The sequence below is a fragment of the Gorilla gorilla genome, chromosome 11 (genome assembly GCF_029281585.2).
Source record: "Gorilla gorilla gorilla isolate KB3781 chromosome 11, NHGRI_mGorGor1-v2.1_pri, whole genome shotgun sequence".
NCBI classification, from domain to species: domain Eukaryota; kingdom Metazoa; phylum Chordata; class Mammalia; order Primates; family Hominidae; genus Gorilla; species Gorilla gorilla.
The window spans coordinates 65,291,516-65,316,939 of record NC_073235.2 but is presented as its reverse complement, the minus strand read 5'-3'; the positions used below and the strand labels follow the sequence as shown (position 1 = coordinate 65,316,939).

Here is a 25,424-nt window from a genome sequence, read left to right as displayed (position 1 = left end):
CATCTTTATTGATTTGTATCATGGTTTCCTTAGTTTATAAAATACATTTTAGAATATTACACTATAAGTTCAAATAATGTACTGCTTCACATCTCTTATAAGAAACTTGCAAGTGTATACTTTTAATTCCCCCTCAATATTATTACACACCTCACAATTCACTACTGTCAGTTTTATCTTAAACATTCAAATACCTTTTAAAATACCTTTAAAGTTTTGGGAAAAAAATTTATTTTGCCCACAGATATACCATTTTTTTTGTGGTCTTCATTGCTTTGGGTTAATCCAATTTTTCTTTTGGTTTGATTTTCCTTCTTTTTCTAAATTAACACTAATTTTATTATAGGTCTGTTGTTAATTAATTCTCTTGGCTTTGTTTGTCTGAAAAATTCTTTATTTCACCTTGATTTGTGAATGATAAATTTTACTGCATAGTAAATTCTAGATTGACAGCTGATAGGTATTTCTTTTGTTTTGTTTTTGTTTTATTATTCCACGCATGTTGCTGAATTATATTATTACTGTAATAGATTCTGGTAAAAATTCTTCATTATATGGACTATGTCCTTTTTTAACTTGTTGTTTTTAAGACTTTTTATGTCTATTACAAGTCATCATTAATTTGATTATGATATGTCTTGTTGTGATGTCATTTTTCTTCTGTTTGGGCTTTGTTGAACTTTGTGGATCTCTGAATTCAAATTTTCTATTATAGTTTGAAAGTATTTAGAATTACTTTTGAAACAATTTCCCATTCTGACTCATTTTTTCCCCTGGAGCCCCAATTATATGTTTGTTTGACCACTTGATATTGTCCCACAGGTGACAAATGCTGTTCTTTCTTTGACCAGTTCTTTTCTCTCTGTGTTTTGTTTTGAAGATTTTCTATTGCTATGTCTTCAGTTTCACTGAATTTTTGTTTTAGTGTCTAGTTACTCTTACTCTCATCCAATGTATTTTTTCCTTGGATTCCATATTTATGATATCTACATGTTTGATTTGAATCTTTTTTATATCTTCTATTTTTTCTTTATCACATTTGTGTTTTCCTCTACTTTTTTGTACATATGTAGTATACTTACAATAACTTTATAATGTCCTTGTCTACTAGTTCAAAAACATCTGTGTCCTTTCTGGTCTGTTTCTATTGATTGATTTTTCTCCTGGTTACGGATTAGGCTTTGCTACTTTATCACATGCCTGATAATGTTTAGTTGGTTGCTGGACTTTGTTAATTATATGTCATGTGATGCTTGATTTTGTTATATTCTTTTAAATATTGTTGATCTTTTCTCTAGGACAAAATTAGCATACCAGTATAATTCTTTTTAGACTTGTTTTTGAGTTTGACAGAGAAGCTTTACTTAAGTTATCATTTCACGCCTCCATTAATGCAATATGTTTCTGAAGACCCTAAACAGTGTCCTATGTATACGTAGGTTATTCACTTTAGGTGGTGAGAATAGCAACAAATTCCAGATATGTGTGACCTTTGCTAATTGTTCTGACAATATTTTCCTTAGTTTCTTCCCCTAGTCTTGCGTGGTTTCCTTGCACACTTGTGCAAATCAATACTCAGATAGACTTGCACTGACCCTATGAAGATATCTAGAGCTCTGTTTCTGTGCAGCTCCCTCTGTTGAGAACTTTGTCTCCTCAACTCAGTCCATTTTGAGTTCTGTTTAGTTTCTTACTCCATGCACTGTGGTCTGGAAGAACTTTTTAGCCAGTAATATGTGTAAATAGTAGACTATATCTTGGTTTTGCTCTTCTTTCAGGAAATATTCTCCTGTACTTCTTGTTATTCAATATCTGAGCACTTTGATTTCTCTATTTTGTCCAATTATACAATTGTTAAAGGTGAGGCATTAAACCCTGACTCCATTATTTTATCATGAGCAGATAGATGTAGAACCCCAAAATATGACTTCCAAATTATTTAAGTTTGGAAAAAAGCTAATTCTCTGTATACAGAATTATCTGAATACTAAATGTGGACTTCCTGTAATGAAATTAAACCTATCCACAGATAGAGGCAATTTAACCATCACATTAAAAAAAAAAGCAACTGTGCATTTTGTCCAGAAAAGAAACAATGCAATTTGGTGTAACTTGAAATCTCGATATCTATATTACTTATATCTATATGTATCTATTTCTCTATATACACATATACATATTTCCACAAGGTGCAAAGACCAATCAAGTTAGACTTAATACCATAAATTCGTTAATTTGCATAATTGCAAAAGTAGATATGCCAGCCAAAACAATACAACAATTTTAAGGTCTACCGATATAAAAGTGTTTCATACACCCTCTTAGCCTTCAATAAAGCTATATGCAACAAAGTTCATTTTTGACCCATGTGCTAAATTACTTACTAAAGTTGGTAAATAAATCATCTTATAAAACAGCTTTACTCATGCACTTTATGAAATCTTCACCTAGAATACCTATATATTTTTTTGTTTTAACAAACATACATTTATAGGTATATATGTGTATTTTTTCATAGAATATAATAGTTTTGTTAGGTTCCTAGCTATCTTATTGTCAATTATTGATGAATGTATGATATTAACAACACACATATGGACAGACTATTTTCTGCAGAAATATTCATTTTTAGGAAAAGGACTGCCAATAACTTATTCCTTACAGGGAAGAATTTATTCTTCTACTAAGATTCACATATTATCAATAAGATTAGCCAAATCTGATACATTTGGATAAAAATTTATATGTACAATATGTTGTCGCAAAGTATCTGAGGTAAAGTGACTAGTTGGATTAAAACTAACATATAAAGTAAGGCATAAGAAAGGTATCTAACTTCTCTGGAGTAAAATTCAATTTTCTAACTACATATTCTTATGTTAATATATTAGGAACAGTCATTGGTATTAGTTTATGTTGCCTGGATAAGCATGATTCACCGACTGTTCTATACCTTATTCTCATGCTCCCTCCCCTACAAAACACTAGGATATCCTTAATCTAAATTAGTTAAATACTATATGTTAATGTAAATGTTATTAATTTACTGATTTTCAAAATGTAGAACATTTATATTGTAGGATACATGTTACTTAAATATTCACTATATACAAGATTTTGTCCTAATCACTGTATATCTATTTTCCTACTTCACACAAAATTGAATGTTGGGAATTGTTATGCTGATTTTAGAAATAAAGCTATGAGCAAAATAGCTGAATTATCTTCCTTATTTTCTCCTAAAAGTGGCAATCTTAACACCAGGTTTCTTTCTTGCACTTGCCACTATTCTGTGCTGCACAGAAATACTGTTGTTTTAATAAATGGCCTAAAAATTTCTGCCTCTTCTGAGATTCTAGAGCTACATTATGATAATACAAGCTGAAATTTTCCTGACTTGTAACTGTAGAGTCAGATGTTTCTTCAGTTAAATGTGACCCAGTTAGTAGAATAATACCCAGGATCCCCATACAAGGCTACATTAAAACAGCCATTAAAATGCTGCATTAGGCCTGTCGTAATGGTTCATGCCTATAATTCTAGCATTTTGAGAGGCCAAGAGGGACAGATCACTTGAATCCAGGAGTTTGAGACCAGCCTATGCAACTAGGCAGAAGCCCATCTCTAATTTTTTTTTTTTTTAATTAGCCGGGCACAGTGACCTGTACCTATAGTCTCAGCTAATCAAGAGGGTGAGGTGGGAGGATCACTTGGTCACCAAGGGGTGTGAGGCTGTAGTGAGCTATATCACGCCACTGCAATACAGCTTGGACGACAGAACCAGACTCCATCTATAGAAAAAGCTTAAATAGTCTGGGCGCGGTGGCTTAGGCTTGTAATCCCAGCACTTTGGGGGACCCCGGCGGGCGGATCACGAGGTCAGGAGATCGAGACCATCCTGGCTAACACGGTGAAACCCCGTCTCTACTAAAAATACAAAAAATTAGCCGTGCGCGGTGGCGGGCGCCTGCAGTCCCAGCTACTCAGGAGGCTGAGGCAGGAGAATGGCGTGAACCCGGGAGGCGGAGCTTGCAGTGAGCCGAGATCACGCCACTGCACTCTAGCCTGGGTGACAGAGCGAGACTCTGTCTCAAAGAAAAATAAATAAATAAATAAATGAGAAAAATAAAAATGTGCACCGTGGTCATCAGATCATTAAACTAGTTTTGCTAAATTGAGAGAACTTTACATTAATTTCATTGATTTATATTCTGCAGCATCTCAAAAATGTGAAACATATCACATTATTTAATTTGATATTAAAAAGTTTCTATTCTATGCCAATATACGAATGCCACTTAAATATCCCATAGTGATGGTTGCAATAATATATGCTGCTTGAATGATTTCTAATGTAGGTTTCTTAAGCAGAGTTTCATTAATTCTGTGAGCTTCCATGGAAAATTTTGTGTGTGTAAAATTTATTGAGTTGTTATTATGTGGTAGGCGTTCAAAATATTTTTATATATGTAAATACTAAATGACTTAATTTTAAAGTAATATGGATAATTAGGTAATTTTAAGAATATATCAATCTATCCTGCATCCTTGCCTATAAGTAGATTGTATTGAGTGTTAAGCTGTATACATGATAGGATTTCAACGTTGAATTTTATGTGCTTGGTTCAATATTTGGACTTCCAAAAGGGCCCCAAAATATTAAAAAGTTGTCAAACTGGGTCTCCACACAAAATATAAAGTTAGCTTTTATAGAGAGTGGAGTGCGGGAGGATAATTTTCCAGCCAACGAGTAGTCATGATTACCATCCACTGGTTTTATTCTATTATTGGCCAAATATAGATTAATGTACTTTCTCCACTGTTCCAATGTATAATGTATGAACACGATTACTGGGATAATTTAGAAACAGGATGCCTTTAATCTTCTGCTCAGTCAATCAGTTACAATACATAGGTTATAAAATGTTCTATGATTTTACACTGAATCCTTAATAGAACTAATTTTGGAGTTAAATGAGATTGGGAAAAGCGTAAAGCCCACAGAGCTCACACATGTGTAACAAAGACAATGGAACTTTAACCATCGCATATTTAATTAACCAACCCAAACAAACAGAGACCACTCTGAAAGTTGTAAAGAAAGAGAGAATACTTCAGGGAGTAGAAAGCCAGAAGGAAAGTGGAATTCAAGGGTTTCCAGAATCAATATGCTATGAAAGTTAGTTTCAGACTTATAATTAGAGACATTATGCACAATTACCTTCTGCGTGCCAATATATCTTGTCATGTGACAGATAAACTTTGTGTTTCCAGCTGTATTTGAAGATGCCTATTACTTTAAAGCAGTATTCATTCACTGAATTTATGTGTAATTTTTTTTAAAGTTTAGCTATATGACCTTTATATAACTTATGGTTATATTATTATGGCGTGAAATCCTAATTAAAATACAACTTTATATGTTAAACTTTAATTACAATCTACAGAATATGCAGTTTCTTCATTTTTTTTCTGGAGTTCTTGATACATTTTGGGAGGAAGGTGAACTTGGGTTTAGTTAAGACTCTAAGTAGAGAAGAAATGTGTTTTATAAATGGGTGTAAAAAGCACTCTGTATTTCTTTGGGCATTTGGTGAAGAAGAGTGGTGCATGTGGATACATTAGGGCCACTTGCCTGAGTTTGTAGTTCTGTTGTCCCTGGTTGGTTGTAGGCAGAGAAGAGTTGCCAACTGCTGAGTCGGATTCAGAACCATGGATAGCTCCAACGTTCAGCACCTGGGAGAGAAACTCTTGTCGTCTCCCAAGCACAGCTGCAGCTAGCGAACAGTATGACAGAATGATCTACTTATATATTTTTTCAGAAGAAAATAAAACCATACACTAGCGATGTATGGCTTTTTATATTCCCACAGAGGCAACCGTAAAGACTCAGGGCAACTCAAGCTACTAGAAGAGCCTAGAGGTTTTCATTGGCTGCTTATTTTTAAAGTAAACCTTATTAGCCATAAAATTCAACATTCCTAGGAACGTCTTCCGTTTGATTCATTTTCATTACTCTGATATTAAAGAGGAAGAATTACTTCGGTTCTTGATTTTGTTTAGGGTTGTGGTTTTGGAACATAAAAGTTGTTATGCTTACTTCCTGGTTATTGCAACCCACCTGATTCACCTTCCTAAACTAACCCTGCTTCTCGGCCCTTCTCAGTTCCACTCTCATTATTTCACTTCAGATTTGAAGCTGTAACTGAGAAAATAAGAACCCAGCTGACTCAAGGCACAGGCATAGCAGGCTAATGAGCTGCAAGAACCCCCCAAATTCTATCATGCAACTGCATGTGTTGACAGGAATCTCTGGACCTTTATCTCCAGCAGGAAATGAGAGATTCATCTGTGTTCTGCTTGAGTAGATTGAAATCTTAGCAAATTTCATTTAGAGAAAGGGGCGTGGAGAGGGGCTATTAGGTTCAAGGGGGTGGGTGGGGGGAAGATAACAAAAATAAAGGGAAAAGAACCAAGAAAAACTAGAAAAACAGCTTCAAAAACACGCTTTCCTGGCACAGCTTGTCACATTTATTTTCCTAAGTCTCCAGGAGGACTATTTGAACAGAAGTGTCTGTATACCCTGAGATTCCCACGCTGGCAGCCTTTGAGAAGCGAGAAGGAAGAGGACTCTATTCCTCCCCTTGAACCCTTTTCTATCGTATATGAGATGGCTCCTTAGAGATGGTGGAGGAGAGCAGAATGTGGCTAGTGTGTTCCGGAGATGAGTGGCATCGGAGGTCACAGCCAAGGCTGGTAACTCTTAGCCCCACCCACCTTTTGTTCCTTCCCCCTGGCGCTCAGCCTCACCTATTTCAAACTCTTTCCTTCTTTTGTACTAGTCGCTCGCAATCTTTGGCCTTCTCATCTTTGGCCGTCTCATCTTCCTCGCAGCCTACGGCACCTGGAGACCAAATCAACCCCCAATCTTGCAACCCTCCAGGGACTCAGGCAGAAACTGGGCATGCTCAGCGGCACGGGCAGCTTTCAGTCTTTCCCGAGGCGCGGCTCAGCGCTGGGCAGGGACCCGCGTGCCAATTCAGTTCGGGCTTCGGCACCCACCTCCGCTGAACCCAGGGATCCGAGCTGCACCCTGAGGCTAAATCTGCACCCTTAGGTGGTTCATTGTCAATCTTCAACCTGCTGAGCGCCAACAGAGCTTACAAATATTCCTCATTAAGAAACTGTTTTCCCACCTGTGTTTTCCTTGCAGTTAAGGGTGCTTTAGCTACTGCGGCGTGAGGAGCTCAGGGACGGAGCCCTGTGGCCGGTGGCCGTAGAGATCACCTTCCCAGAGTAGCTGTTTGTCACTGAGTTTTGGAGATTTCTTGGCTGGCTTCCGCTAAAGCACGCTTGAGTAATCCGAGCTGTGGCGGCGCCCAAGCTACCAGGATAAAGAGAGCGTGTGTGTGTGTGTGTGTGTGTGTGTGTGTGTGTGTGTGTGTGTGTGTGTGTGTGTGTGTTGGGGGGAGAGGGCGGGGATAGAAACGTCAACCCCCCCCGACCCCCAGCCTCCTTTTCTCTCTCTCCTTCCAGCAAAACCGGCACAAGTCTTCCATCCCCCCTCAGCCATTCCTTACTGCTCTGGGCAACCGCCAGGTTAAGCCCATTTGCACTGGGAAATTGGCGCTGTTTGGGAGAAGAGAAACAGATCGATTGCCCTTGTGACTCCCCGCCCCCTTCCCACCCCACCCCCACCGCTCCCTCCCTCTTTCCCTCCCCCGCCACCTCCCCTCACCCCGCCTCCTTCCCGTTCCCCACCCCCAAACCCTCTCACCCGCGGCAGTCCGGTGCGAGGCCCCCTCCGGAAGGTGAGGGGAATGGATTGGACTCCGGTGGGGAAAGCGGGTGTCTAGAAGTGGTGCTAATGGGAAGAGAATTCTGGTTTCAAAAGAGGATGCTCTGCCACAAAGAGCGGCTCGCGCGCTGGCCTGGGCTCTAGCCGAGGAGAGATCCCGGGAGAACTCCAGAGCTCCGGGGGAGCGCTCCTCGGAAGACCGGGGCCAACATGCCTGTGCGCAGGGGGCATGTGGCACCACAAAATACATTTCTGGGGACCATCATTCGGAAATTTGAAGGGCAAAGTAAGTTCGTTTGTTCTCTTCTCTCGCCCTCGCTTTCTGCCTTGATAGTGCACTTGGCGTCCACCGCTTCCAAGCTGGGGAGACCGGCAACTCCAGGCTCTGTCAAGTTAAGAGGCTGTGAAAGCGAGCCAGGAGGTTCGAATGGCAGCGGGAGTGTTCTTCTGATATTAATTTTGATTTACATTTTAGATTACGGTCTCCATTATAGGAGGCAATTTGATCCTCCTCTACCACTGCTCCATTATCTGCCTTGCTACTTAATGTCCTACTATTCTACTATCTTAAAGGGAACGTGCTAGGATAACATGGGTTTATATTTTGAGGCTGTTTTACTGTAGACTTTCTGAAAGTCGGAAGCAGAGCAGACCATACTATTCGAACAAGAGAATGTAAATGGTAGTAGCGATGTAAATGACTATGCAAACTATATTTTACCTTGGTTAAACTGCAAAGCAGTGGTATGACACGGATGCTTGCTTGCTATTAATTTATAGAAGCTAAATTTTGTATTGAATCAATGCAAATATATCCTAAGCAGGGTAATTTGGAAAAGCAGTATCTCATCTGTGCTGGTTCCCGATGCAAATGGCTCATTATTCAAAATAATATTTCTATTCTTTTATTATCCCCTTAAAATTTCCATCTAGAAATTTAAAAATTGAAGTGTAATAAGTAAATCCCACAAAGACTGAATGCACAGAAATTTAATGTTCTCATGTGGACTAAATATAGGGAATAAATTGTTGCTATATAAATATATTAATTTAAAATCCTGTATTTGTTAACTTATCTTCGGTCTTTTCTTAAAACTATATTAATACATTTGTATGCCATATATTTTGCGGTTATTTCAGCACTGCATTTAGTGATGTGAGGATCTGGTACCTTGCGTACAAACTAAACTTGTATATCCTGCTTCACAATCTATCTGGAAATAGTAAATACAATCTGTGATGTAAATTAATAAGCTCTTTATATTAAGAATTGCTGCTACTACAGAAAACTTCAAGGATCTCCCAAAGTAAAAGTAAAAAGGGTTGTCATGATATTTACTGTGTGTGTGTAAATATTTTTCTTTCGGGAAATATATGTTATGAAAAGGTGAACCTTTGCCTTGTTGAATTGCTATTAAATATGAAGTAGTTTCATTACTAAAGCTGGTTGCCTTTGTTTTTAACATGATGTGTGTAACATGCCTAGGAGAGATAGGGAGAAGCCAAAGAATAATAAGTACTTTGAGAAAGTTGTATTCAAAGGGCCAAGGTTGAAATGAGAAATCTGACAACTATAGAATGTTTCACTGTTTGACTTTGAAAATATTTACATTACAATTAAATGACATTCTGAAAATATCAATGGGCAGCTGCTTGTCTGAGTGTCCACTAGGAACCCCCGCAGTTGCAGGGCTTGAGAACTAGTCTATTTGGGAAATTCTATTCTTGCAATTTTAAGAGTGGTTTCTTAATACTTTCTGTTAAAATTACTTAGGATCATTAATCTCACATTTAAAGTTTGTGGGGTTTCTTGTGTTTTCCTTTTTCATAAGGGCTGGGGAGATTAGTAATTTGGGGAAGCACCTGCATTTCAGAGCTCTTATTATGCAACAAATTGCTTCAGTGTTACGGAGAATATTGTGGAAGCTTTTTCAAAGATGCCATACTGTCTTCTTATTACAGATAAAAAATTTATCATTGCAAATGCCAGAGTGCAGAACTGTGCCATCATTTATTGCAACGATGGGTTCTGTGAGATGACTGGTTTCTCCAGGCCAGATGTCATGCAAAAGCCATGCACCTGCGACTTTCTCCATGGACCCGAGACCAAGAGGCATGATATTGCCCAAATTGCCCAGGCATTGCTGGGGTCAGAAGAGAGGAAAGTGGAGGTCACCTACTATCACAAAAATGGTAAAATTCCTCTATTTAGGATTCCTTCTATTTGATTCCATTGAAAAGAAATTTTGACTATTAAAAGTTCATATGCAAAGAAGCCCAAAATGTTCAATTGTAGGTATATGCTTTGCTTATAGTATTTTGGGATCCAACATATATGGGTATTCTGATTAGTGGTCTGGTAGAAACAATTTTTTCTTTGAATAAGGGTACTGTAATCTCTTCAAAAGTACAGTAACATAATGTCACTGAGGTTAAAATGCTACAAATCAGTCTTAGATGCTCCTTTCTTTAAGGAATTAGAGAAAGATCAACAATGTACTGCTTGCATTGGTATGCATTTGGTAGGCGAGAAATACAGATACAGTGTTATTTGTTTGAACTTTAAAATACTCCACAAAGCAAATTTATGTTGAAAACTATATCTAAAACTAAAACTATTACAGTTATGTCTCTTGGCTCTTTAGCTTTAGTTGATAGGCAACACCTCTTGTTTCTTTTGCTCCTTCTTACAACATTAAGGATGATAAATAGGAACTTTTACCTTGATCCAGTTAACCTGTGCATATTCAAACAATAAAGGCTGTTTATGTAGTCAAGATTTGTCCTAAAATAAGAAATGTAGAAAAAATTATGATACTGTGGAGTTATTAGTATTGATTTTTATAACTACAGCAAATCTGGCATCTTAAACTTAAGGTCATACCTCAACTTCAAGGGCAACACCTCCTGTCAAACTTGCTATGAGAGCCATAAGAGTTAGACATAATAGTTCTTTTAAAAAATTACACATGTAATAGATAGGCATGCCTTAAATACACAATATATATGTAAATGAACTCACACATATAAATACTCAGATATGCCCATTTTAAGGTGTATATATAGATATATATTCCTGAATATCTATAAATCTATATCTATATATATCTATATATCTATACATAATGATATTTGACTATTTAGGGCTTAAAGGTGAAATTACTTTAAAAACTTGAATGTTATAGTTAATTTTGTTGATATTTCATCATCATCTATTTCTTTTTATTCCACTAACAGAAATTACTGAGGCAGAGGGGTAGCTGTTCAGATTTTTAGAAAACTCTTAAGCTTTTGATATATATGTAATGTGCCGTAGCCTATATCATATAATGACTCATCATTTGGTATACTAGAGAGAAAAAAAGACAGCAGGAAAAAGGTTTCAGTCTTACTCTTATTTTCTTGTAATTCAATGTACAATGTACAATTCTTAATTACTACATTTTCCTTAACATGAAGTTGAGTGGTTACAAAACATTACTAAAAACAGGTTTGTATAACTTTGTAGTAATCTGGAATGAAAGCAATTGTATACTTATCAAACAGATAGAAATTGTTTTTAAAGTTCTTCCCATGTTTCTCTTACTTTTCAATCAGTAGTGTTGGCATACTAGAAATAGCCTAATTGTTCTGTTGTCTTGAAAACATTTATTGGATTGAGCTCTCACTACCCAAATGTAACTCATGTCTTTTGAGTATCTGATGCCAACAATCTGGACGTTTGGAATAATTTGAATGTCTGACATTTTTTTCCTATTGAATATTTATTATGATGCCAACACACTCTATATTGTGGTAACTTCAGTGAATGTTGGTCCATCTTTGGTCATTATGTTTTCTAGACCATTTCAGGGATTTTTCCAACTCGTAGAATTTAAGTATGACATTAATCTGGATTGCCCAAATTGCTCAAATACTAGGTATATCTTTCAGAGTGTTTTCAAGTAGAAGTTATCTATTACACCGCAAGTGGCGTGATGATGTTTTGAAAGTTGTGCAATGTGGGTGTGTAAAATGATCTCAAAACACTTTAAAACAAATTTAATAAGAATCACAGATATGATTAATTCCTATTAAATTATTGAATTTTCTGTATTGAACATATTAGTATATTGACAAATACAAATCTTTCTATTTGAAGGATTTTCTTGGTTATATGCATTAAAACTCCCCTGTTTTCAGAAAGGGACTTTTGATTTAGAGGATTGTTTGGGTATAAAGAAATTAACCTTTAGTAAAAATTTTGATTCTGTTGACTTCATTTTCAGATGTAACTCAGTCTTCAAGGATTTGAATATCTTTAGCGTTAACTATAAAATCTACCTATTTTGCTTTAATTGATATGGAAAACATGAGATAATGGGCCAAGCATTTTCTTTTTATTTAATATTTTAAGAAATATATTAGTTTGAATGAACTTTTTAAATAGTGATGACACAGTCATACTTGTTTGTTTTGAATGTAATAAACTTGTGTTTTGGCTGCTAGTTCAGATAACTTGGATAGAATCTTCAGTGTGTCTTGGTTTTATTTACATGACAACTACAAAATCAGTTAGAGCTTATGAGATACAAATTCTTGGATAGTCTCATCTCTTAGAGATAAGACTACTGCCAGCTACTCTACATTTATAAAAGCTGGAAGGAGGAAAATCAAAATCACCAACATATTTGTTGGTTTGTTTCTCAAAGTTTCGGTAATTTGTTATTATTGATGCCATTGACTTTTGAGTTTCTTGATTTCTTAACTGTATACAGTAAATGCTTCTTTTGCTTATTCTTTATTTAGCATTTCACAAGAATATGAAGAGTGATGTAATAAGCCCAATGAACAAATTAACAGAAAGTTGATATATTCTGTTTCCATTTCTTCCATTTGCTCTTACTGGAGGAGTAAAAATACGACTGAGGCATTATTTTGGAAAGCTTGTTCGCTAAAGTGGCCCAGAGGCTTTATAAGCAATTTAAACCCGTGATCTATGCAATGAGTTCACATTGATGCAGTTCATGGTGAACTGCATGATCGTCATTTTGAAACACCACTTCCTACTATGCTTCTGTATGTGATTGTGCTAAGCACAATTAAACTTGCTGTTTATCAGAATATCAATTTTTAAAAACCTAGTTATTTGCAGTAGGAATATTTGACAGCTCTTCGTTTGAGGATTCTATTTTACAGTTTAAGTCATTATTGCATAAATCATCCTTGGCAGCTGTGAAGTATTGCTTGAGGTGATAAAGCTGTAAATCTTTTGACATAAAACTCTAATTATACAAAACTATAATTATGCTATGACTTATATAAGGATGGGCATGTATTTTAATAGCATAATACATTCATTTAAAAACATTTTTCAGCAACAAAGATTAAAAAATAGCAAGGACTTCAGTTATTAACTAGTTCATAGTTTTAGATGATGCAAGTGGAAAGAAAACAGAAAAAAAATATTTTAGTTAGCCCCCACAACTAAGTTTATCCCTCATCTGGTTTGGAGTACATCACGGAAGAGAGCTAGCTAGTTTAAGTGCTAAACCCCTTCAGGCATATTTACAAATGTGACTTTGACCTTACATTATCAAGCAACTTTAAACATTCGAAAAAACAAAGTACATTTCTCCAGGAAAAATAAACGTCTTTACTCAGTAGGAAAGGATGACTTAAAATATATTATTTTTTGAGGTCAGAGCGTTCCTGTATTTTTGCCATTATGCTTTCATACACACTATGGTAGCAATTTTACTAACAGATCAGAAATGTATAGTGCTACTTTTCTTATCTTCATGCTGCTTTTAAAGAACTGAAGAATGATAAGGGACTGAGGGAAGTCCTTGCCTAATCAAGTCAGATATCAGTAGAAAGTTTCAGAGGTAGATTTTGATTAAGTAAACTCAGAAGAGGTCTTGGTTTGATAGCATTGAATTTACTATGTCTGAAAATTATGTGGAAAGACCTTCTAGAAACAGCTGTGTTTTTGTGAATCAAGGTGAAGATGTATATTGAGTGCCTCCTCTCTCTCTCATGTAATGTACCAGGCACTATAAGAACAGTAGGAAGAGATACAAAGGAAGATGCAACCTGATCTCTGCTTCCAGGACATTTGTATTACAGAGTGACTAATATTCATTTCCATCCTCTAAATCTCAGCTGTTTTTATAAAATTATTTTTAATGGAAAAAGAGTATTTGGACTATGGGGTTGTTAATTGCATAGAAAACCTGCAAAATTTATTATTAATTGCTATTTTTCTTCTATTCCCCAAATTTAAAATAAACGTGCTTATGTGTATCTTCTTTTCACCATTGTCATGTATACATAATAATGTATTAAAGAAGCAAAGAAGTTTAGTTAAAATTTTATTAGTACAAACAGAAATTTCACAAAATTTCATAATAGCTTTATATAAGTTATATGGCATGTAAAACATTCAGCTCTCTTAATTCTTGGATTGTGTAGAAGAGATACAGATGGTAGCTTTTTAGACAAGAACAAAAATATATTTTATGTGTGTGTAATTCAAGCAATGAGAAAGATTTTCAGAGCGTATCTTGCCTAGAGTTTGCTTGGGTGTTCATTTTAACTTTCTGTTTATATATTTTTACATTCTATTCAATAGACTATTGCAACAACAGTAATCCTAAAATTCATTTTCTCTTATGTGCCCAAATTTTATATCATCTCATGGACTTTGAATGTTATCCAGAATTCAAATTTGATCAGTTGTAATTGTTGATAAAATAGGCATTCTTAAGAAATGCTCTTCCCCACAATTTGAAAACTATTTCAGTATTGTCCTAAGTGAAACCAAATGTCCTAAAACTGTGGCTGAGCTTTGTTTATCAGTTACTTTTCACCATTCACCAACATCACACCTCTAAGAAGCTCTGGTACCATCACACCTCTAAGAAGCTCTGGTAAGAAGTCATGTTGTCTGCCAACTTGAGAGAGAAATTCGTAGTTATTTTCACACCCAAGGTGCTTGAGAACAGGTCAGTTTAGGACTGAATGAACAGGATAAGTTTAACAGGAGAAACTTGCTTTTACTGGCTTCCAAAGGTTTTTGGTTGGTTTGTTTGTTGGTTTTGGTTTTGTTGCTGTTGTTGTTTGGTATAAATAATCTCTGAATCCATTGCTGGCAATCTGGCCTGCCAGGAGAGTACCCGGTTAGTTGAGTCACAGGGAAGTAACAGTTGGGGTATTAAGTTTTGAGGTGTCACCATTCATCTGGGATCTATACTAGAAACTTTGGTGTCATTTTCCATTTTTCTTCATCCCTCAGCTCCCTAAAGCCAACTGGTCACCAAATCCTTTCAATCTTTACATCAGAAATATTTCTCAAATAGCATTGAGAGATATTCGAAGTGGTCTGATTAAAGCCTGCTGTCCTTCCGAAGTATTCAAGTATCTAGTTTCTCTCCCCCGATCTATCCTCTATGTACTGGGAGAGAGCTATTCCCGAAACATGAATCACCTATGCTGATGGCTTATTAGCGCCAAGAATCACTGAAAGTAAATTTTATATATTAAATAGTGGATACAACCATCTCATAAAATATATATTCTTATTATCTCCGTTTTGTGGAAATAACATTGAGGCCCAGAGAGACTGAATGATTTGCCAAATTGCACATAGCTCATACACGGTGGAGTCTGAGCCCTTAACAACTTTGTCTTACTGCTACTCGATGTACCTATATCAGACCTCAGCTTGAAAACTTGTTTTCAGTCATTAAACCAGGATACTGGCTGGCTTCAGAATTGAATTCACTTAGGATTTCAAGTATTGTGTTGTCTTAGTCTTTTCCTGCTGTGATAACAAAATACCTTAGAGTGGATAACTTATAAAAAATAGAGATTTATTTCTCACAGTTTTGGAGGCTGGGAAGCCCAAGATCAAGGCATCAGCAGATTCTGGGACTGGTGAAGGCTGGCTCTTTGCTTTCAAGATGGCACTTTGTTGCTGTGGTCTCACATGGCAGAATGCAGAAGGCTAAAAGGGGCAGTCAGCTCTCTGAAGCCTCTTAAAGGCATTAATCCCATTCAGGAGAGTGGAGCCCATATGACTTAATCACATCCCAAAAGTCTACACTTCTTACTACTCTCATGTTGGGGTTGAAGTTCGAATGTATGAATGTTGAAGGAACACTACATTCAAACCATTATAGGTATGTTTAGAGAAATCCAGCTGGATTCCCAGCTCTGATAACAACTAGATGAACTTGTTGGAGTTTACCTTCTTCATGCCTCACTTTTCTTTACTGATAACTATTTGGAGAATATAATCTATGTTGTTAGGCTTATTGAGTGTGTTGCATGCAATAAAGAATGCAGCATTATTTCTGTCATGGTTTCCATAATGTGTTCAATAAATATCAATTAGTTGAATATATTGCCACCTTCATTTCTCCCACAAATCTTATGATCCAGTCATACTTGATTGCTCAGAGTTTCTTAAAGAAGTAACATATTTTTCTTCTACTAAGGCTCTGTTTAGTCTTTAGAAGTTATTCTTTACCTATAATGAATATTTCAAAGACTTTCTAAATGGATTGCCCTTCTCTCAGCTTCTCACCCGAAAGAAACCATCATCGTCCTTTCAAAGACAGATCAAAAGACTTCTCTGTGAAGTCCTTCCTGATGTTCCCACTATCTGCACTTCTGTCTCCTCATAGCACTTGGTTCTAGGCTCCAGGGTAGCCCCTGAAGAGTGCTCCTTGTTATTACGCATTATTGTAGTTAATTTAGTCTATTTTTAGCTTATTCAGAGAAAACACCAAGTCTTATTAATTTCTGTGTCCAGGATATATGGAAGGGTAACTAGTATGAAGAGAGTGCACTGTTAGTATTTACTTAAAGAATGAAGAGAAGATGAAAAATGGTACCATGCAGTTAGAAAAAAAAAAAAGCAGATAAAGTTAACAAGATCTGGGGGAAAGTGTGTTATAGGAAAAGTGTAATGCTTTGATTTTTTTTTCATTTTCTTAAGAACACTTCTAAAATATTAAAAACAATTTTTACCATAATTTTATTAATGGCTATATGTTTTGTTTAGTAATCTAAGATATTAAATCATCTTCATAGCCTGAAACTATATGAATATGAATAGCTAGAAAAATATTTAGTGAACAGTTGGAATCTACTCACCAGAAATTATTAACCTGTTACCTAAGTGTCACTCACTTGCTACCCCACCAATGACTTACCAGTGTCTCCAACAATCTCTAATAGCCCAAACCAGAGTTTTCTTCTGTTCTTTTCTAACTTGATTTCATTGCTGTGGTTGACACAATTATACAACCAACTGAATATGTTACACACTCTATTGGCATTTTATATCTAGTGCAACTATTTATCCCTCCATGTTTTCTTGAAAATTCTTAATCAGTAATGAAGCTTGATTTCAGAGTTATACAATAATGACAATTGAAAATGTAAAATGATAAAGTTAGCTGATTAATCATTAATTATTATAATTGCCAAGTGAATATTTTCTCTCTCTTTACTGTGCTGTCTGCATTTAGCAATAGTACTGAACTACCAAGAAGCAACAGAGTCAGGTAGCTATAAGGCACTAATTATAGTAGTGAGGAAATACGTCTTATTACTGAACAATTAAGAAAGTTAATGGGTTATGAGAAAACAGAATTCCAGGTTCTCATGGCTGTGACTGAATATTCCATAATCTCTGCCTCATCCTCCTTTAATTTACATGAAATATCTAATTAAGAAAAGCAATGGGCTCTTTCCATGATAGCCTGAATCATGGCTGAGGCGTCTTCTATGACTTTTCCCAAGTTAAAGTAGGCCTGCTTGTGTGCAAACTTGTCCTTTTCATGATTCCCACTGTTTTGTAGAATGTCTCACACTACTTTTTACTCAGAAAATGGGTAAAAACAGCTGTGGCTGGTGCTCAGTGGGCAGGAATTCAAGGGAGGAGTGAGAGAGGACTGTGGGTACATTTCTGCCTTTAGTTGGCTCATTTTGTAAAATGATCTGAAACTAGACTCTGCCGGGCAGAACGTGTGAGGTTCCCTGAGCCACATGGCTTTTGCTTACCTGCACTCTCTTTCCAGATGAGTCAGAATACAGTGTAACAGCAGGTGGACTTTCACCATTGTGGGTTTTATTGTTTCCTTTTTCTGTTTTTATTTTGTTCCTTCTCTCTTTTTTTGAGATCTTTAGGAGTGTTTTTATTTATCATTCTTTCTTAATTTTGATAGGACATTAATTCGTTTGCATTTTTTGAAATATTGATTTTGAGAAAAATGTAATAACTGCATGAGTTCAAGACAAGTTAAAATGTCTGTTGCCAATCATGTAGATTATTGTCCTTTGGCCTCAAAACACTCTTCTTACTTATATTCAGTGAAGTCTGTCTCAGTGACTTAAGATGATGAGCATGATGATAAAAATTAAAATACAAACTAGTGGTGGTTTTATAATGAGTAACAAAGAACAAGTAATAAATAAAAATCCATTTGTGCTAAAAAAGATCATATGTTGTAACACAATCTTAAGGTATTTGCATATACTAAGATTATATCAATTGGACAAAATCAGTGTTAGAGCTATGCAAGGTTGCATGGTGTGTGAATATTTTTTAATGAAGTTTCTGTTTACCTCTTAGCTAAATCCATTAAAATTTCTTCTGGGTTTGCTAAAAAGTCTATATACACTATCTGTTTTCTTTAATAATAATAGTCATCATTTGATCTTTAGCCGTACATTTATTCAGGGGGTTTACATGCAACAGATGTGCTCTTCAGATTTTAATTTTTGTGGTTGTATGCAATGGACACCAGCCCTCTACTCAGGATAGCTCTTCTCCCAAAGGTCTAACATTCAGTTCCAACTCAGTGACTGGTTCTTCATATAAATTGCTTTCAGTGATTTTCATGACAGCTTTGGGAGCAGACGTTATCCCATTTTACAGATAAGTTAAATTGAGGTTCAGAGAAGTTAAGTACTAATGATCACAGAGCAATGTGGAAGTGTGATTTACAATTTACATTTATCTATGCTTGCAAACTCTACCACATTGCCTCCAAATGATACACCTCTTAAACCTCAACCTACTCTATTCTGTATTTCCTAGTTCCAGTTCTTAACCATAGATTCTATTGATTATCCAAGGTTTAAATCTGGTTAACTTAATTCACATCAAAGAGTGAATAAAGCATGGCATTTTGCATTTTTAACAGAACTTTATCAATCAAAATGAATCTCTATCAGGCAGAGTGTTAGATTTTAGTAGAATGAGGATAGCTAGTATATGCTTATAATCTGCATCATTTTAAATGGCATTCTCTTTTACTCTTAAAATGTCCCAGTTTTGGACTATATATTGTATGACTGACTTAGATTTTGGGGGCATTTTTGGTTAAGGGCCCCTCAGTTACTATATGTCTAGTCTTTATCCACGTAGTCAGGAAGAAAATTCATGGAGTATTTTGATTCAGTAGCAGGGACATACATGGTGTCCTTTTCCCCTCTCCTTCCCGCAAGAAAGTTTTATTTCCTGGCAAGATTATGTGATGTAACAAAATTCACCACTAGTATTTTAAAGGGAAAGCATAAATATACTGTGTGGAGAGCGTCTGGTTTATTTAAAATGCCTCCAATTTTCTACATCTTGAGCCAAATGTCAGACTCACTTCCTGTTACATAGCCTACTATCTTGTTTCCCTGAGCTCCTCCTAAAGGCCGTCATCCTCAGGACTCCTCCCTTTAACCACTGGGTTTCTTCTTCCTGAGATAGCCTTAATGTCCCCTCCCTGAACCTTCATCAACTCTCCTCCACTTTTAAGCAAATTCTGTATGGCTTCAATCTCAGCTCATTTCTAAGGTCTCTAAGTCCCTCAGGCAGCCTTCTCCACATTTCTCATGTGTTTTCCTTTTCTCTATTGGAACACTTATGAAATTGTGTTGTAGTAATTTGTTTCTATGTCTGTCTTTCCCACTCCATGTTGAACATTTTGAAGGGACTTATTAAGGCAGTTATTAAAAAGTAGAAGAAATGGGAGAGCAAAGAACAGACTTACGAGAACCCAGCAATACACTCATTTACAGATGAATATCTGTGAAAGGTGTCGGAGTCTGGAAAGATATCATTCATTCATGCATTCACCATCTTGTGTTTGTCATTTTGCTGCTATGAGAATGGTGAAAATCAATCTCTAACATTGTTTATTAACTGAGAAATTAATTATTAACTTGCTGCCATATGGTTTACATATTATAAAGCAATGTATTCTAATACTTAATAACCTGTAACTCATTATAAAAAGACATAACAAATCACTCTTCTTAGTTAGCCTGGAAGGGAAAAGGTGAATGGTCAGAAGAGTTCAGATAGATCCCTGATGCCAATACAGTTGACTGATTCTGATGGAACATCCACAAGTTCAATAAAAGGAAAAATATCTCTACATGTTCTCATAATAATATAAGCATGTTTACAAACCATCCCAGCCATCCCTGGATCTCCTCAGTTAAATACACATGACAAAATACTTATAAAACCTTGCAATTATGCTGATGTATTTTTCTGCTTTCTCTACACATTGGAAGCAGCTTCATACTTACACTGGTCCCACAGCACATTTAATTCTTTTTTCCAAACCTTGGGTCATGGGTTGAGATTGTAAGGCCTGTATGATATCAGAAGACACTTCATCAGTCACATGCTGATACAGGATTTCACCACTTCAACAAGGACTTATATCTCTACTCTCTGTCTGTCTCTGTCAAAGTGATTTAACCTCACTGTTGAAAAATTAGAAAATACAGAGAGAAAATAGAAAAAAACCATAATCTTAATACTAAGAGATACCCACTGTTACAATGATGGCTTGTAGTGCAGCTATAATTTTTCTACACAAATACACACGTGTGAGCATTCATGCATGTTTTTAACAAGACCAGGACAGCACTATATATATCACAGCTTGTAGCTTGTTTTCCTCACTGAGAAATTTCTGCTGAACATGCATATTTTTTTAATGATTACATAAAATTTTTACACAGACCATAATTGTTTTAATATCCACAGAATATTACCAACAATTATTAATAATAATTGAGCACTTGACTATTTCTAACTTTTTACTGTTGTACAAATGTACCAAAAGTCTGTTCAACCATCTTGACCACCTGTACTTTTTTCCTTACTAAATACTCCTAGAAGTATAATTACTGCATAACAGTATGTCTATCTTAAAACTTTTGAAACCTCTTGTCAAATTATAACTCCAAAAAGGTATATATTTAACTGCATATTTTATGTGTCCGATAAAACTTGGCATTCTTTTTAATTTTTGTTGATCCAGTAGAAAGAGTACCTTATTGTCTGATCACTAAATGTGATCCAATTCAATTTTTGTTGAAATTTGTTGAATTTTGTAATTCAAATTTTATTGAAAAACGCATGTAGAAAATATTTGAGGCAATTTATTTTCCCATTAAAAAAACATGCTAAGTATTTTGAAACCTAGGGAGCAATGAGGATCTCTTGAATAGCTGAGTATCCTCGCTGAATGCCCCACTTCACACCAGCTTCAGTATTTTAAAAACTGATCTTCACATTCACATTTTCATTGCAGTAATTTGCTGGCATTTTTCCAAACCTCAGATTCAGAAACTGATACCAAGTCTTTACTATTTAAATAATTTACTATTTAAAAGTTCAAACACTCCTTGAACTTTTCCTCCTTTCTATGTGGAATAAGTTGGATTTTAAGTTATTTTCAGTATTTCTTATATATTTCAATATTTCTTATTTATTATCTAAATATACCATAATGAAAATTATAACTAATGAAAGAGCTTTTCTTCAGTAGTTTTTATTTGAATATACATATATACATTGAGATTAAAATATACTCTCTCCCTCTCTCTCTACATATATATATATAGTTTTGCTGAGATGCAAACTGATGGCCAGGAAAGTTAGCAAAGTCATAATAAATAAACAATCTTCTAGGATATCATGTAACGGAAGTGAAATTCACTTATGAAATGCCACTTATAGTGACATCAAATGCTCAAAATTACATATGATACGTGAGGAAAGATATAAGCAACAGAATTATAACACAGTATTAGATAAACTGCTAAATTTATTCCAATATAATAGTATTGAAATGAATTCAGGGAAAGATTATTCTCTTCCTAGGCTGCCTTATTTAACCAAGACCTGCAGAGCTCTGGTAATCTGATCTTTCTAGCTGTGACTCAATTGTCAGGTCTTCCCTCCAGGTGTTCTTTATAATGAATGTCACTTAACCAAGGCTCAGTAGGATTTATGGATTCCCAGATTGCTGTTCTCAGAATTTGCCCCCCAATGAAGGACTACACAAAAATGCCATTAATGATGCACAACCTCAACTGTCCTATTAGCTGGCATCTATTCATTCGAAAATCGCAGAACTTGTTTCTTTGCAGGTCATGTTTCCAGAGTAAGCAGAAGGTGTCCTAGTGAAATGTCATACCCACCAACATTCTTTATTTTAAATATACTCACTGTGTATAGGGTGAGTTACACAATATTTTATCTTAATTACTGGCTGCCCCAATAACTTCAATGATGAATTTTTCTCTGAAGAATACTTCATCTCAAAGAGTTAATACTTTTTGTTATTAATCTAAACTTTTTGAAAATATCAAGAATGCCGATTACAGCCTTTAAATCTTTACCAAGTAAGATTTTATAATATCATTCGTGATTTTTCTTCAATATTAGAAAATAAAACTAAATGTTGGTAGAGCTAATGCTCTGCTACAGAAATGAAAATTAATTGCGAGTGTAAAAGAATAGAGAAAAGTATTTTCATAGGTACTTCTTATATGGCAATTAAAAAATAACTGGTAACATCTAAATTTTCTTTTCCAGAAGGTAATTAGAGATTTTAGTTAGACTATCGGCATTTAAAAATCTATAAATTTAAAATATAAAGAATGAAGATGAAGCCTGCTCTTTTAACCACTTTAGTTGGGTGGTGAAATTCCTGGAAAAGACAAAAGAAATCTCAGGCATTGAATTTTCATTCCAGCAGAAGTTATGTGTGCTAACTTCTGTTAAAGATTCTAAGAAACATGGACTAAAAAAAGACCAGAGACTTTTTCTAAAAGTAATGACATTATTATACTATGAAGTGTAATAAAGACTATGTTATAGTATAACCAGGCAGGGCCTTCTTGCCACTAATCTTGTTGTTCTAGAAATGGAATAATCAACCCCTCCTCATTACCACACCCACTTTAACTATAACTCAAGGCAGAAATCAGATCCTGGAATTTTTAAATTTTTGTTGATTTTAGTTTCTTTATTTACATTCATGCACACTAGTATCTTGCTAATTATTTCAAGGATTGGGCTAAATTATTCTGTGGCAACATATGAACTTCTGTAATTAGAGATAATTAAATAATAGAGTGTGGTTTGAACATTTTAAATAATATTACTAATAAGTATCATTGAGCACTTACAATGTGACTATACTCTTCTAAAATCTTTTTTTTTCAATTTTTAGCATATCTGAAGACATAGATATTTTATTGTTCTCATTTACAAATTGAAAAGATGAAGTTCAATAACTTCCTCAACACTGCAAAAGTAGTACATAGCAGCTACCATCTGAGTGCAGACTGTCTTCTTTTACAGCCTGTGTGCTCAGCACTCTACTGTACCACCTCACCCATCTCCTGTTCACGTAGATACAATGACACACTCAGTACACACATATGTGGAGTCAGGTCTCCCCTTGATGCAAAGTGTGAAATGTTTCTGGATTTTAGGCATTTAAATGTTTTCGTCTTGGAGGCTTATAATCTTCTTTCCTTAAATGCAATTAAACATCTGCCTCCAGCTGTACAGGAGTGCGGGCTTGTGCCTTTGACACCTCAATCCTATTCTCCTTTAGAAGCAACAGGCATTATAATACCTGTGTTTCCCATGCACTGTAAGGTTTAAAAACCATTGCTATATGATGATCTGATTAACATGGCTTCTGGAGGGTTTTAGAAATAATTTAAATTCACCTGTTTCCCACAATTCCTTGCACAGAGTAGCTGCTCAATAGTTTCTTTAAATAATTGAATGAATTGAAACATTAGACACATTCTCTTAACCAAGTTTCCATTTGATCTATTAGTTACTTCTTTGATAAAGTGAAAGTAGTTCCTTACCTGTTTGAAAGGGATGATAAGGAGGGAGCATAGTCTAATGTTTCATATTGTGAACACTGGAGTCATGTTGCCTAGGTCCAAATCTGGAACATACACATTGTGTGATATGTTACCTTTCTGCCCTGTCCTCACTTTCTTCATCAGTGGAATTGGAAATATGATTATAATAGAACCTATCTTATTCAACTTTGTGAGGACTGTGTTTACATTTGTAAAAGCACTTAAAACAGCTCCAGGTACCCAGTAAATGCAATAGAAGTGCTAAATAAAATAATTAAAAAATGTGATAAGGAATTAGGTTTAAAATACATATTAAGTTGATATGCCTATTGAGTGTCGTGCTCAAAATGAAGTTTGCATCCACATCTGTGGCTGAGTAAAATAATGTAAAACAAATTTTGACATCGTAGGTCAAAGAAGAAATTAGCAGCGGTTTTTGAAAATTTAAAATATAAAATTTTAGGGGCTTTATTGTGGAGATTATGGCCTCAATCAAATTCTGGACAATTTAATTTGTTTTTAATTTTGAACACTGAAACTCACTTTAGGTGTGGCTATATTGAAAATATCAGCAATTTGGACAACTTGGACTCCCAGTTTCTCTGTGTACAGCTGTCTTTCAGCTATATTACAACAATTTCAGTATGGTGTTTCAGAAACCACTGTGTCTGAAAGTAAAAGTTCCTCAATTCACACAGTGAGGTGTAAACTCAGTCCAACCCTCCACTCCCCAGGATTTAGTGAGAACCAAGATAAATTGTATTGGAAGTAAAGATGTAAAAATAATTGTAAACCTATCTTTTGAAGAAAGTATGTAGATGTAAATGTCCAAATATAAGCACCACAGTTAAGGTGATCATATGATTTATTATCCAAAGCAAGATTCTTTTTAAAGTGAAAGAAGAAAGATTTTACAAATTGTACCAAGGGGATAGGAAAAAACCAGGACTGTTCCAGGCAAACTGGATATGTAGACACTCTGAATACAAACTGTATCTGACATTTTTCAAAATGTATGCCATTCTACAGTACAGAGTTTTCATGAACATTTTTTAGGCTTTCCAAACCAGTGAGTTTAAAAATGTAGCCACTCATTCTTGTGATGCCTAAAATGTTTACTGTGTAGACAAAGACAGTATCTTGCAATCTGGAGAAATGAGTCAGAATTCCTCTAAAGAATAAATGGCACCTTCTGACCTCTTTCAAATAAGACTGCCAACCAATCCCTCTGTAAATTCCATGTTGAAGGTTCTTAGTAAAGAGAATTAACCTTAACCATTTTGTGAACCATAGTAAGTCATGAGCACAGCAATGGACTAAAGGTAAAAAGATTGAGTTCATTGTTGAATGGCAACAGTCCCTTACAAGATATCTTTGACTTTGTAAAGGATGTTTATCTTGGAATCTGTTAAAATGTGGGTGTGGATAGGGTATGTGTAGAACC

At 35.3% G+C, this 25,424-nt stretch overlaps 1 protein-coding gene across 4 annotated transcripts in view; it reads left to right on the top strand.

Moving 5' to 3' along the window:
- The first annotated feature begins 7,759 nt into the window (after positions 1-7,759).
- Positions 7,760-25,424, top strand: part of KCNH7 (potassium voltage-gated channel subfamily H member 7) — a 476,848-nt gene continuing 459,183 nt past the window's right edge. For 2 of the 4 annotated variants that reach the window (XM_019022597.4, XM_019022598.4), the window contains exons 1-2: positions 7,760-8,084; positions 9,761-9,991. In XM_019022597.4, the coding sequence (XP_018878142.1) occupies positions 8,009-8,084; positions 9,761-9,991 (307 nt within the window). In that variant the 5' untranslated portion in view covers positions 7,760-8,008. The remainder of the gene's footprint in view (positions 8,085-9,760; positions 9,992-25,424) is intronic. The other 2 variants (XM_055379105.2, XM_055379104.2) reach the window with 1 other exon arrangement.